Source organism: Phyllostomus hastatus, unplaced genomic scaffold (assembly GCF_019186645.2).
Source record: "Phyllostomus hastatus isolate PE091 unplaced genomic scaffold, TTU_PhHast_1.1 phas_contig_1, whole genome shotgun sequence".
Classification (NCBI taxonomy): Eukaryota; Metazoa; Chordata; class Mammalia; order Chiroptera; family Phyllostomidae; genus Phyllostomus; species Phyllostomus hastatus.
Genome location: NW_025333498.1, coordinates 10,415,235 through 10,427,579, shown reverse-complemented (window position 1 = coordinate 10,427,579; position 12,345 = coordinate 10,415,235). Strand labels below are relative to the sequence as shown.

Sequence of the window (12,345 nt, the reverse complement as noted above, 5' to 3'; positions counted from 1 at the left end):
TGTTGTCTACCACCCCCACTGACTACTACAGTGAGGTCATCATTGTTCATGCATGTGCATTCCAATCCACTCTCCTTGGCTGCCAGGTTACCTCCATGTTGTGCAAACCACTCTCATTACATTAACAATGGCTGGACTTTTTTCCAGAATCATACATCTATATTCTGGAAAATATATTCAGACTATATAGTCTGAAATTTAAAAAAAACCTTATTTAGAGGGAGAGAAGAAATGTAACCAATTTGCTTTTTAATTAAACACAAAGAATTAAAATTTGGTTAAATAAATACTTTCATGAGTCATCACTTCCATATTATCTTCTATTAAGGAAAAGCTAGATAAGAATGAAGGGAGATGCCCAGAATAAACCAGACAAAGGGAAGAAAGTGAGGACATCCTACAAAAGGGAAGAGCTGTGGCACAGTGTGAAGTGGAAAGAGAAAGGCAGCCATAGGGGAGAGCCTGAGGGCGAGGCAGGGCCCATCCCTGCTCCTCCCTGCCCCTGGCTGCACACTTGCTCTTAACAAGTTCCTGCTCACACTGCCCAGTCATCTCCATCTGAAAGTGTCTTTTGCACCGTGGCTATTTCTAGGAGCACCCCCACTTTTTTTCTGGTGTGTGGAAGACTATTGTTTCAGCGGTGACCCAGTTGGCTTTTAGGTTTCATAAGACTTACCACATTAGGGGACAAGTCTGTTCTTCACAAAAGGGCAATTGCCACATTGTGAAAGATCCTCTTCTTTTATTGTTTTCCTCAAAAAAAAAAGAGCCTTTCTTATTTTGTTATTGAAGATTCTGTGAAATTAGTGGAGTCTTCCAGGGTGTGTACCTCTAGTTTACCTTTTCTTTTAACAAACTGCTCTTGTTGCTTCACAGTGTACCTGGATGTCTAACAATGGGTTTTACCTAAAAAACCTTTTAGGAAGTCTACATTTTATGCTGATATCTTTCTCTTTAATATTTCCATAAAAATTGTCTCAAAATCCAATGTCTACATGATATACATTGACATACATATATAATACAGTTTTTTATATATAATTTTATATATATATAAATATATATATATATCAACCTATGTCTCAATCTATATCTGTATATGTAATTTTGCCTTTCCACCCCATAAGGAAGAACATAAATGCTGAAGTCAATGACAATATGATCTTTATTATAGAATGGCTGGCTTCCTTTTGCATGACAGACAACCTCTCCATCATGTGCACTTTTAGGATACTGCTACTGAAGTGAAAGTCATGCAGTGTTCCTGAAACAAAGAGCCTGAATTGATTTTAAAGGAAAAGAATGGAGCTCCTGGTAGATTCTTACTTTTATAGCTCATACTGTTTCACTTTTTCTTATGTGTCATTAAACAGTCTCAGCAACTTACATGAGCCCTTCTAACAAACTTATAAAATGGATGCTCATACTCTCTCCATGGCATAGACGAGGAGATTAAAGTTGCCCAAGATCACAAAGACCATATGTAACAAACTCTGAAACTGGACTGAGAGCCAAACTTGGTCCTTGGATGAGATATTTCTTGCCTTAGTTCTTCTCCAAAAATTCAACAAGATATAGTAGAGAATGGATAAATATAAAATATTAATTTATGTTAATTGAGAACCAACAATATGTCAGGTACCATCTAGCTCTTTTAAATATTCTTCATTAACCTTTTACTGTGACAGGATATTAAAAAGCTAAGAAAATTCCTAGGCAAGTGGAATGGGGAAACTGAGACAAGAAAATTAAAGAGGCCAAAGAGTCTGAGCAATTTAAAGTCAGCTGGTGAATTGCAAGGCTTTATCTCCCTTAACCAGGGACACTCGAGAGCAAATGGTTTATACCTCTCCTCCCTAACCAAAGGATGTGCAACTTAAATCTCCCGGTCTGGGAAATAGAGAACGGAAACCCAGTTAACGTCATATGTGCTAGCTAAACCCAAGGACAGATGAAGTCAGAGAAACAAAAATCAAAAACCCCATTAAAAAGACAGACCCAAGATAAAAGTAAAACAGTATAGCAGACCAAAATATACTCCCAACACCCTCTGCCCTGGGCATGTGCTTGGTTTAATACATCAGCATCTTAAAAAGGCGCCTGGAAAGCTGATGAATATTCTGCTGAAAACTTCCCCTAAGATTCTCACCCACAGAAGATAAAAACCCTCAAGACAAAGATTCAATTTGAGCTCACTCTAGAGTGAGCTTGCCCTTCCTGGCCATGAACTTACTGTTTCCTCCTCAGCTCTAAGGATCCCCAGGAGACTTGCTGCCAGAGGAGCAGTGGGCAGCAGCAGCTCAGCCTGGGCTTATGCCCTCCCCCACCCTGTCTCCAAGGCCCCTTTCCTCTGACTTCCCAGTGAGCTGACAGCAGCCCCGCCTTGGCTCACTCCTTTCCTGTAACATTTCTAGGCAGCCAAAGCAGAGCATGGCCTAGGCTGTCTCCTGTTACTCTCCTGTTACTTCTTCTACCCTAAGTCCTTCCTTTGTTTCACTGTCCCCAGCTTTAGTAAGTGTCCTCTCAAAACCACCTGGACCTGTGTTGTGAAATCTTTCCTACTCAGAGTCAAGAACCCACACACTACAGGCCGGTCTGAGGCAGACCCGCTCTGGGCCAGTCCCTGGCCAGTAGTATCCCCATTCTATCAAAGCCTTCATGGTGAGAGATGAGGAAATGTTGAGGTCTACACCTACCAAACACTGAAGGTATATAGGAATGGGGTTCATTCTTGCTCCAAAGTTTGTATGGTTCCCACTATTACTCACCAAGGCTATAGGAGATCACCTAGGAAATATAACCTTTTCTCCTCAGCGAAGTTGGTGATATCACCTACAATTAATATATCACTGCACCAGCAGACTCATCTCCCCAAGGGTAGACAAGAGACAGATGGGGAGATCTGACTGTTCCTCGTGTATAATTCAGGTTTGCTTTTAGTGTGCTATTAAGAATTAATTAAGAATTAATGCACTCCCCATTTGCCTGCTCTGAGAAAAAACACAAATGGCTTTTTGAAATTTTGTGGATCTAAAGTGCTTGAAAAGTGAGTCTCATTTTGATTCAATTAACTAGGGATGTTATCTGAAAAGAATTAACTCTGCCAGATATCAAACATTTAGAATAAACAAGACTCTGAACACCTACTATGTGTAAGGATCAGAGTTTCTTTACCCAAAATCTGGCAGTAGGCATATGACATGGAGAGCTGTAATTTTGCAGCACAGAGGGATAGAGATCAGTGTTCATCCAGAGAAGAGGGTCTGAAAGTTCTGACCAGAGAAACGAGAAGGTGCTTTCTGGGAAAGCTGGCATGTGCACAGACCCTTGGAGGAAGGCAGAACAGTGACAGATTAAGATGGCAAAGTGAGCGGCAAGATTCGCATAGTTCAAAGGCATGGTGGAAATCCAAAGGCAGTGAATGTAGGGAAAGCTAAGGCTAAAAACATAGGCTGGGGTTAGACTGAGAATCACTTTGAATACTATGCTAAGGAGTTTAAATTTTACCTGTATGTCAGTGGTTCTCAAAGTAAGATCTCTGGTCCAATAGCATCAGCATCACCCCAGGCCCTACCCCTGGCATACTGAATCAGAATCTCATGGTGGGAGGCTGGCTCACCAATCTGTAGTTTAACAGATCGTCCAGGTGATGCTGATGCACGCTTGAGGTTGAGAACCAGTGGTGTAACCACAGTTTCCAAACTGCTCTGTGTACTGGGAATGGCTGACAGGTGTGCTGGAGATGCTGACTTTCCCGGTCCTTCAGTGGCCTGGGCCAACCCTGCCACGTGGACTGTTGATGAGTGCAACCCTCTTCAGCCTCAGCTGAGAACAGCTTTTACATTTTTAAAGGATTGTTGAAGAAGAACAGGAAGAAGAGGAGGGAGAAGAAGAAAAATATAAGAAATAAGGAAGAGGAGGAGAGAAAAAAGAAAGCGGAGGAAGGGGGACAGCGCGGAATGTAGTCTGCAAAGCCTAAAATATTTACCATCTGATGCTTTCCGGAAACCGTTTGCTGACCTCTGGTGGAAATAAGGAGAAACTGTTTTTGAGAAGAGCAATAGGCCTGTAGAACGGATTAAGGACATTTAATATAAAAACGGTGTGCAGAAAAGAAGTAACAGGAGCTGGAGGCCATGAAGCCAAATAATGAACACAAGTGAGATGGTAAAGGTCTAAATGATTCTATAGTGAGGTTATCAACAACTGAAGAAATCACCTACTGTATCCAGTTCAACAACTCTCAGGATTTGGTTTGCTTTAGTTTTGAGAGAGCAGTGCAATTTTGAGAGTGTAGAAGCCTCTTATTTAGTGTGGGAAGAAAGCAACCTCATGTTTAAATGCACAGTGTGTGTTTGGAATTACCTCCATAATATTTAATTATTGTCTAGAAGTAATATGCACACAAATATGCCAGTTTTCTTTTTAAAATGCCAGTTCCAGTTTAGTAGGTCTGGGTGCACCTGAGATTCTAAGAAGTTCACAGGTGGGGACCACACTTTAAGTAGCTAGACTGAGCTCCAGTGGTTATTTGAAAAGCAAAATTTTAAGATCACATAGTCAGTATGGGAAATAATCACTCGAGCAGCAAACATGTGATGTAATATATGATGGAATCGGTCACCAAAGCAGCCCCCTCCCCCTGCTGTTGGTCACTGGAAATTCTGCCCTCTCGGAGGGGTGGCTTTCAGGAACAAGTGCCTGAATGTGGAATAAAGAGTAGATGGACTAAAGGGCAGGAAAGAAAATAGCAGATATGGGAGGTGGGGAAGATAAGGCAGACCCTCCCACAGCGGCCAGAGGCAGCCTAGCCTAATGGTTTGGGGAGTCACACTCCCGTAGACTTCAACTCCAGGCTCCTTCACTCACTAAATGATCTTACACAGATCATTTTACTTTTTTGTTTTTGTTTTTGCCATGGTTCCTCCTTCACAGGTGGGAATATCAATTCCTCAGAGTGGTTGTTGGGAGTAAGGGAGAAAAAGTCAGAAAATAAGGTGATGTAGTAGTGAGACTATAATGAACTATAACAAACAGTAAATAATTGTAACCTTTAATTATGAGATAAAAATGTATCAGCTTGAGATGCAAAGTAAGCTCTCCAAACACAAGTATTAAACAAGTGACTCAGAAAGTTATTAATGTTACTAAAAGATAAATAACCTCAAATAAATCTTTAAATATACACGTTGGTCCATACAGAGGATTTGTGTATTAAGTAATTGGGATTACCTCCAAGAAATGCCATGTATGTAATGTGGGACATCATTAGGAGTTCGCTTTCTGACTCTGCCACACACAGTCTTTATTGTCTAAGGCTTGCGCTACATAGTGGATTAGCTCTGCCACATTTAGAAAAGCAATTAGACAACAGAAGGTGTAAAGAACTTTCAAAGGAAATTTGTGTTTTATATCTAAATTATATTTCTAAATTAAAATAAGGCCTTTGAAAACTTTTTGATGTTAGGTGGAAATTTACCATGGAATCACATTTAAAGTAAAATGTTACATGTCATGTAACTGATGACAAGATACATTTTAACGTTTTCATAGGAACACTTTCCCACCTTGGAGACAAAGCCTGAGAGGGCACACAAGTTGTGCCAATCACTCTTAGTTCAATAATTAAAACTCTCTAGGTCTTGAAGCTGTTTGCTTCTTTATTATTTTCTGGCGTTTCCTTATTCACATTGGCCTCCAAGAGCTTTCCTTTCCACTGTGCTTCTGCCCCACCCTACAGAGATGGAGCAGAAAGAAAAACAGGCCCCTGGAGCCAGAGAGACCTGGGACCAAATCCTGTGCGGCCTCCACCACTTGACACCTGCATGACCTTAGATAAGGCTCTTTCTCAGAGTCTGAGTTTCCTTACCCAAATCAATACCCACTTTGTTGGATTATTGAGGATTAGAGATAATGTTTGTTAAGTGTTTACATGGAGGCTGTACATAGAAAATAAGAAATGAATGTGGGCATTTGTTATTTATTGTTGAAGTGTCACCTCACATGACACCTATTCTAAGAAGTATTCTTGGAAGCCCTGATGATGGAAGCAATTTTACCTCCTTTAACATCCAGAGGTGTGCTGTGTTTGCATCTGGTTACTCTTATATGTGGCATTTTGGCTATTTGGTGTGTAGATTATGTCCTCTATATGTATGGAATCTCTAGACCAAAGATTTAGGTTTCCAGATTCCTATGTGCACCATGCATCCAGCCAGGAACTAGCTTACAAATAATAGGTGCAATAATGAATATTCAATGAATATTTCTTTAATACAGTAAAAATCACATTCTGACAGGACTCGCATCAATTTTTAAGTTGGTATACTTCTGGTTTTTCCTGATTTCTCCAACTTTTCAATGCCCCACCAAAATGAATTACATTAGACACCAAATGTTCCACAATATTTTCCCTTGAGTATGATTTATTTAAGTTATATATAATTAGAAATACAGAGAATTGCAGCAGAATAAAAAACACAAGAATTGTATAGCTTGTCTTGTTAAAACTTAAATAACAGAGGTACTGATTAAATGAAGAGGCATATGACAATGGTAGGTATGTGTTGGGTAGCTAGCGACAAAACTGCCAAGCAGGACATTCGAGGTGCAGCGGCCTAACTCATCAGCCTCTGTCCTCGGGATGACTCAGCGCTGTCGTTTGCAGGAGGGGTGGGTGGCGCTTGTAACCCCGCGCTGACTCCCCTAATTAGCACTAGGTAGTAGCTGTCTCCGAGGGAGAGAAGGAAGGAAGTGAAGAGGACAGAAGCAGAGAGGGGAAGAAAAGAAGGGAACAGAGGAGGGAGGGCAGGAGATCAGAAAAGAAAAAGTGCATCCGCGGGGTGCTGACTCTCCTGTAACTATGGACATGTTTTCTCCAATCCGCTGGAAGTTCAGCCACAGTCCTCTAAGTCAGGTAACCTGGAAAAGCAGGTTAAGCTCTCAGAGGGAAATTGATAAATTCATTATATTCCTCTATTGTTTGAGTAATGTAGTCTATAGAGCTTAAAGTATTAATAGAAACAAAATGGACATGCTTCCTATGACCATGGCGAAGGAGTGTTTCAATGTACTTCTCCCTCCAGAGGTTCTATAGCTTTACCTGGAGACAGCTGGCTCAAATAGGAACAAAAGTAATTAGACTTTCCAGAGTCAGATTCTATTTTAAATACAGAATGTTTTCTAGCTGGTAAATAGCTACTTAAGAAAAGGCAATTAAAGCAGTAGTTACAGTTTCTCCATAAATAGAAATAAACAGATCTTTTTTTAAAGGACAAAACATCACCATGATGTACATATATAAATTTCCCCCAGCACATCATTATAGATCAGTCTCTACTGCTTACATTTAAAATATCAATTGCATTATAATACCTATGATACAATTCAATTATATAGCTGTTTTCTACACAAGATTCTGGTGAAACAAAAGCAAAGAACCTTATTCACAGAACATTTAAAAGCTCTTTATACACAGTTTATGCACAAATATATCTTAAATTAGAATGATGCATACCTAATATGCATATAGAATATGGCTTACACATTAAAAGAGATCTAAGTTGTGAGTTATAAAATCCCACTCTTTAGACTTAAAAGCTTCTGGTTGTACCCATTGCTAAAATATTGCTTAGCATTGTGAAACCCAGAAAAGCAGCAGGCGCAACAGAAAACTTTTTAGGATGGACACACCTTCCTTGATTTTTTCCATCCATTTTCTGCCTTTCACAAAAACAAAGCCACCTAGTCTCACAATCCTTGAAGTGTTTATACAGTGAAAAGTCACACCACCTAACTGTGCTTAACTTTGCTTGTCAGCTAATAACAAATAAAGGTAGTTCTGCAGGTTGGCGCAAAGGAAAGGCTCTGCACATGCTCAGGCAAAACTCGACAGGGAAGCAGAGTCTCCAAGGGTGGTAGTTTGTGCAGTGAAACGTAAAGTCACGGCGAATAATGTTATCTGTACAGAAAAGTGTGGGCTTCCATTCCCAGATATTTTTGAGTACACACCCTATATACACAAGTACACACACACACTTCCTGTCACTTATCCCTTGGCCTGTTATATATTCTGTTACATCCTAATGGGATCAACACCCCAAGAAGCAAATTCCATTCCCAGTTTGTGTGTCTGCCTCCAACAGCTGCTGGAGGTTCTTGTCATCATGGATTGCAGGTAATGTGTGACTTCCGTAGTGATGGCGCCCGCGTACATGTTTTATTGGTGCATCGAAGCCACAGGGATGGGTGTAGGCTGGTCTACCGGTTCCCAGGACAGGTTCACTGTAGATTCCAGCTCCAGAGTTACGACTCCATGTTCATCAATCAGGTCACAGAGCCAAGACTATGATGCTCCATTGTCATTTCAGGACTTCAGCCACAGCTTCTGAGCTGTCCTGTCTCTCATTCTGTTCCCATGTATTTAAAAGAGCAAGGACGATCTAAATGGCCTGTTCCTCAGAGCTGTAAAAAATATTTTCCTTAATTTTGTTTTTGCTTTCCTTTTACTCAAGACTGCAAAAATTATAGTTATAGCATCATGTGTAAAACAGTGGAAGAAAGTAAATTTTAAAAACACCTTATCTTCTGCCCATGTACTATAGAGTCACCTATGCTAACACTGGGTTCAAAATAATGACAATTTAAATCTGTCCCACTTTTGTCTTAAAAATGTCTCTGGATCCACTGAAGAAGGCCAAATTTTGGAGGAAAAATGATGGCAGAAGCACTGGCTAAAAACTGTGATGGCAAGTTTGAGTGTATTTATTTGGCCAGAGTTCCTAGTACAGAATTTATGTTCTTCCTATTAATTCCTTTACATAGAAGTCCATAAAAGTGGCCCGATCCCAGTGTGTGTTGAGAGAGGAGAATATAGTTCTGCAGGAAGTTGAGGAATTAGGATGTTTTAGTACTGTTTTCATTATCCTGAAATGAAATGCAAATGAATATGAAGATCATGTTTTAGTCATAAACAGACAACAATTACTGTGTTGCAATTTCCCACTGGACTTTATATACCTTGAGGAAATAAGTGGTTTGTCAGTCTATAATAGATATCCATTCTATATCAGTTGGAATTCCTCTTTCCATTTCTTCTCTTTGTGTGCATCGTGTGTGTGTGTGTGTGTGTGTGTGTGTGTGTGTGTGTGTTGATCTCAATAAAAGTTTTGACCCTTTGGATCAGAAGTCACACATTTAAATAGCTATACAGGACTGGCAAATAGTATGAATGAGTTAAGTGGGCCTGTATAAGTGTAAAACAAGTATAATGACCAGGATTGTAATGAAGTAAAGATGTTCAAAAAATACTTCAAATCACAGTGGAAGTCAAACAACACAAACATACAAGCTAAATCCAACCCACAAACCACCAGTTTTTAACCTCTTCTTGGAAGTACACTCAACACCAAAGAGCCTGCAGGCAAATCTGACCTTCAAACATATTTTGTTTGGTCTATATTATGTTTCAAAAAACTTTGGGCCAACATTGAAAATGCAAAGATTTTACCAGAAAAAATCTCTTAACCTCTAGGAACACCTGGAAACTCTGGGCCCTCACTCTTCCATGGTGAGGATCTGCCAGAAATACAGGGTGGCTGACGGGTGGGTGGGCAGTGCCTGCTCTGTCCCTGAGGCTCACCAGGCCTCTTTCCTTCCAGGCACTACACCTGAGTCACAGTTGCCAATTGTTGTCACTCCTGTTCTTTTCTGATTTCTCCCACTTCCATCATTTAAGAGACTTCCTATTTCTTGATGGCATGTGAATTTCACCTACTTGATTCCTGGAAGATTGTGTACTGTAGGCAGGGCTTCTCAAATCGAGAAGGAAGCAAAGAAACTTAGTAGGTCCTGATGAAAAAAAAAATTGTCTAATGGTCTTCTAGCTACTGGGGTTTGAATATTGTTGTTTAGTTTGAGTGGGTCTCAAACTTTTCCAGCTTCGGGGGTTTTTTAGTTTAAAAAAAGAGAGAGACTTCATTAACAGCCGTCTGATTCTCATCGAAATTTTTTGCTGACAAGGTGCCAGAATCTTACAGATAAATTTTTTTGCCTCAGACATTTCCATACTCCTCCTTTTTACAAATGTGCTGGTAACCTGTGATTCCTACACACAATTTTTGGAAAATGTCCATAAATATTCCAGCTTGATATTATAAATTCACAGAAAACTCTGATCTTTCTTTTGAAGCCATATGGTGTACGCTGGCTTAGAGACATTCGATAGGAAAGAATATTGTTTAATTATGTTTAACTCAGTTGTCTAATGGTATTTACTTGACAACAAAACCTTTTGTACTTAAACATCTATAAATACTCCACTGGATTAGTTTTCCTTAAAACATACTTTGAGGACTCTAGTGTACATCATCAGGACCAAGCACACTTCTGGAAACAGCTATGAGCTCTAAAGGTAATAATTTATAGTTTAGATGAAGGGAAAGGAAATAAATTGGTATAGCTAATATATTAAAATGGTTAAATCTAGAGATGGGTTTTAGTTGCTGTACAGCCACTTTATGGCTCGATTTCTACCCAAGCTTCATACGTAAAACGGGACTCTCAATTGCTACCTCTGGAACTGCTGAGTGAGATAATACATGTGAGATGTTCACCATAGTGACTTATGCTTGAAAGTTGATATCAATGAAACTATTATTATCAATCAATACATCTTATAATCAAATCAAGAATACTGAGCAATGAATCATCTTAAAAACTAATCATGTTTTAACTCTTTCATATCTAAAGCAACATTTTGGGAGCTAATGATAACGTCCCAAGCTCTTGGTGTGGCTCTCTCAGCATCTTCTCTTGCTCCCACCGTCACCCTGGCAGCAGGACATATCATGACATTGGATTGTGTTCCTCACTTTTTAAGGAGACACTAAGACATCTCCACCACAAATACACATCCTTCCCTGCTAACTCCCTGCACCTCCTCTGAAGGCCCAACACAGTGGTTCTCAGCTTTGGTGTATAGAAATGCAATATCAACAAATGGGGTAATTAAAAACTGAGATCTCTAAGGCATCACTCCCAGAGTTAATAATTTGGTAAGTCAAAGGTGAGCCCTAGAAACTGAACTTTTAAAAGAGAACCATGGAGGCACATGTCCGTGGATTTTAGTAAATATTGATGTTTTCTTCAAAATATGTGGTTGTTTTATTATAATCATCTGTTGTAAACTTCATATTTGCTACAGGAAAGAGAAAAAGAAGTCAGAATTAAACCTTCCCATTGAAGGTTTAGCCTAATATAGCCTATTATTTTTGAAGAACTAAAATGTCTCAGTATGATTCTTATTTATAAGGAAATTAAGAACTTTTTGAAAAGGTAAATATTTAAGATTATGCCTCAGAAGATAGAAAACAGAGGGGTTTTTTTAAAACAAATAATCTGGGAGGATATTTAAATAAGATAACTGTGCCTTTAGAGATATTCTATAAGCCATTCATTTCAGAAATTATATTTCACATCTAAGAAAATAATAATTACCTCTCATGGCTAACATGACAGAAGCCTTATGGTGTTTCAGACCTATACATGTGTATCAACACGGTTTTCTTCAGCATTGACTTGACCTTCTGTGTTCTTATGAAGATCAGGTTCACCTGGAAAACAAGCAAACACAAACAAAGTAGGCCTGTGAAAAAACAAATAAGGTCAGGAAACCGAAGCAATTGGGAGAATGTTGAAGACTATTTCACAATGGGTTTTTGTGGCACAGTTCTCCAAAGATAGCAAACATCTTCTTTTCAGCCTGTGAATTTAGAGAGTAAATCATCTTCTGGCCATTGTACAACTTTGTGAGGTTGCAGTTTAATCTGGGAATACAGAAGTGAAACAGATGAGACATGTTTAAACATCTATTAAATCAAATGTAAAAATTATGCATGTTTTTCCTGAATATGTTTAATTGAAACAAATTCTTTTAAACAAACCCACTAATGATCAATGCCTTTTACCACTGCTGTGAATCTCAAACAAACGAGAGTAAGAGAACAGTAATGTCAAAGGTAAGACATTATCTGCCAAAACAAACTAATGGAATTTATAATCTTAGAGTCACTTGGCTTTCATATAAACCTTGGAGAAGAAAAAGAAAAAACAACATTTGCATGGAAAATGTTCCAACATTTCTAGGTGAGTTGCAGAGAATCTGTCAAAAATAGAAATGTAAAGTGAAATGTACAGTTAAAAGAGTCTTATTACATGAGAAAGTAAACAAAAGTCACAGAAATTAATTTTTGAGTCAATTACTAAAACTACCTTGACATTTCAGGAAATAGTCATATATGATGAAATGCCATTTCTGTCTGAAACTTAATTGAAAATATATTAACA

General features: G+C 39.0%; 1 protein-coding gene across 3 annotated transcripts in view; it reads right to left on the bottom strand.

The window, feature by feature from the left end:
• Positions 1–6,397: 6,397 nt before the first annotated feature.
• Positions 6,398–12,345, bottom strand: part of PDE1A (phosphodiesterase 1A) — a 292,632-nt gene continuing 286,684 nt past the window's right edge. For 2 of the 3 annotated variants that reach the window (XM_045823309.1, XM_045823381.1), the window contains 2 exons: positions 11,497–11,612; positions 6,398–8,925 (listed from right to left, as the gene is read on the bottom strand). In XM_045823309.1, coding sequence (XP_045679265.1) covers positions 11,539–11,612 — 74 coding nt within the window. In that variant the 3' untranslated portion in view covers positions 6,398–8,925; positions 11,497–11,538. The remainder of the gene's footprint in view (positions 8,926–11,496; positions 11,613–12,345) is intronic. The other variant, XM_045823222.1, reaches the window with a different exon arrangement.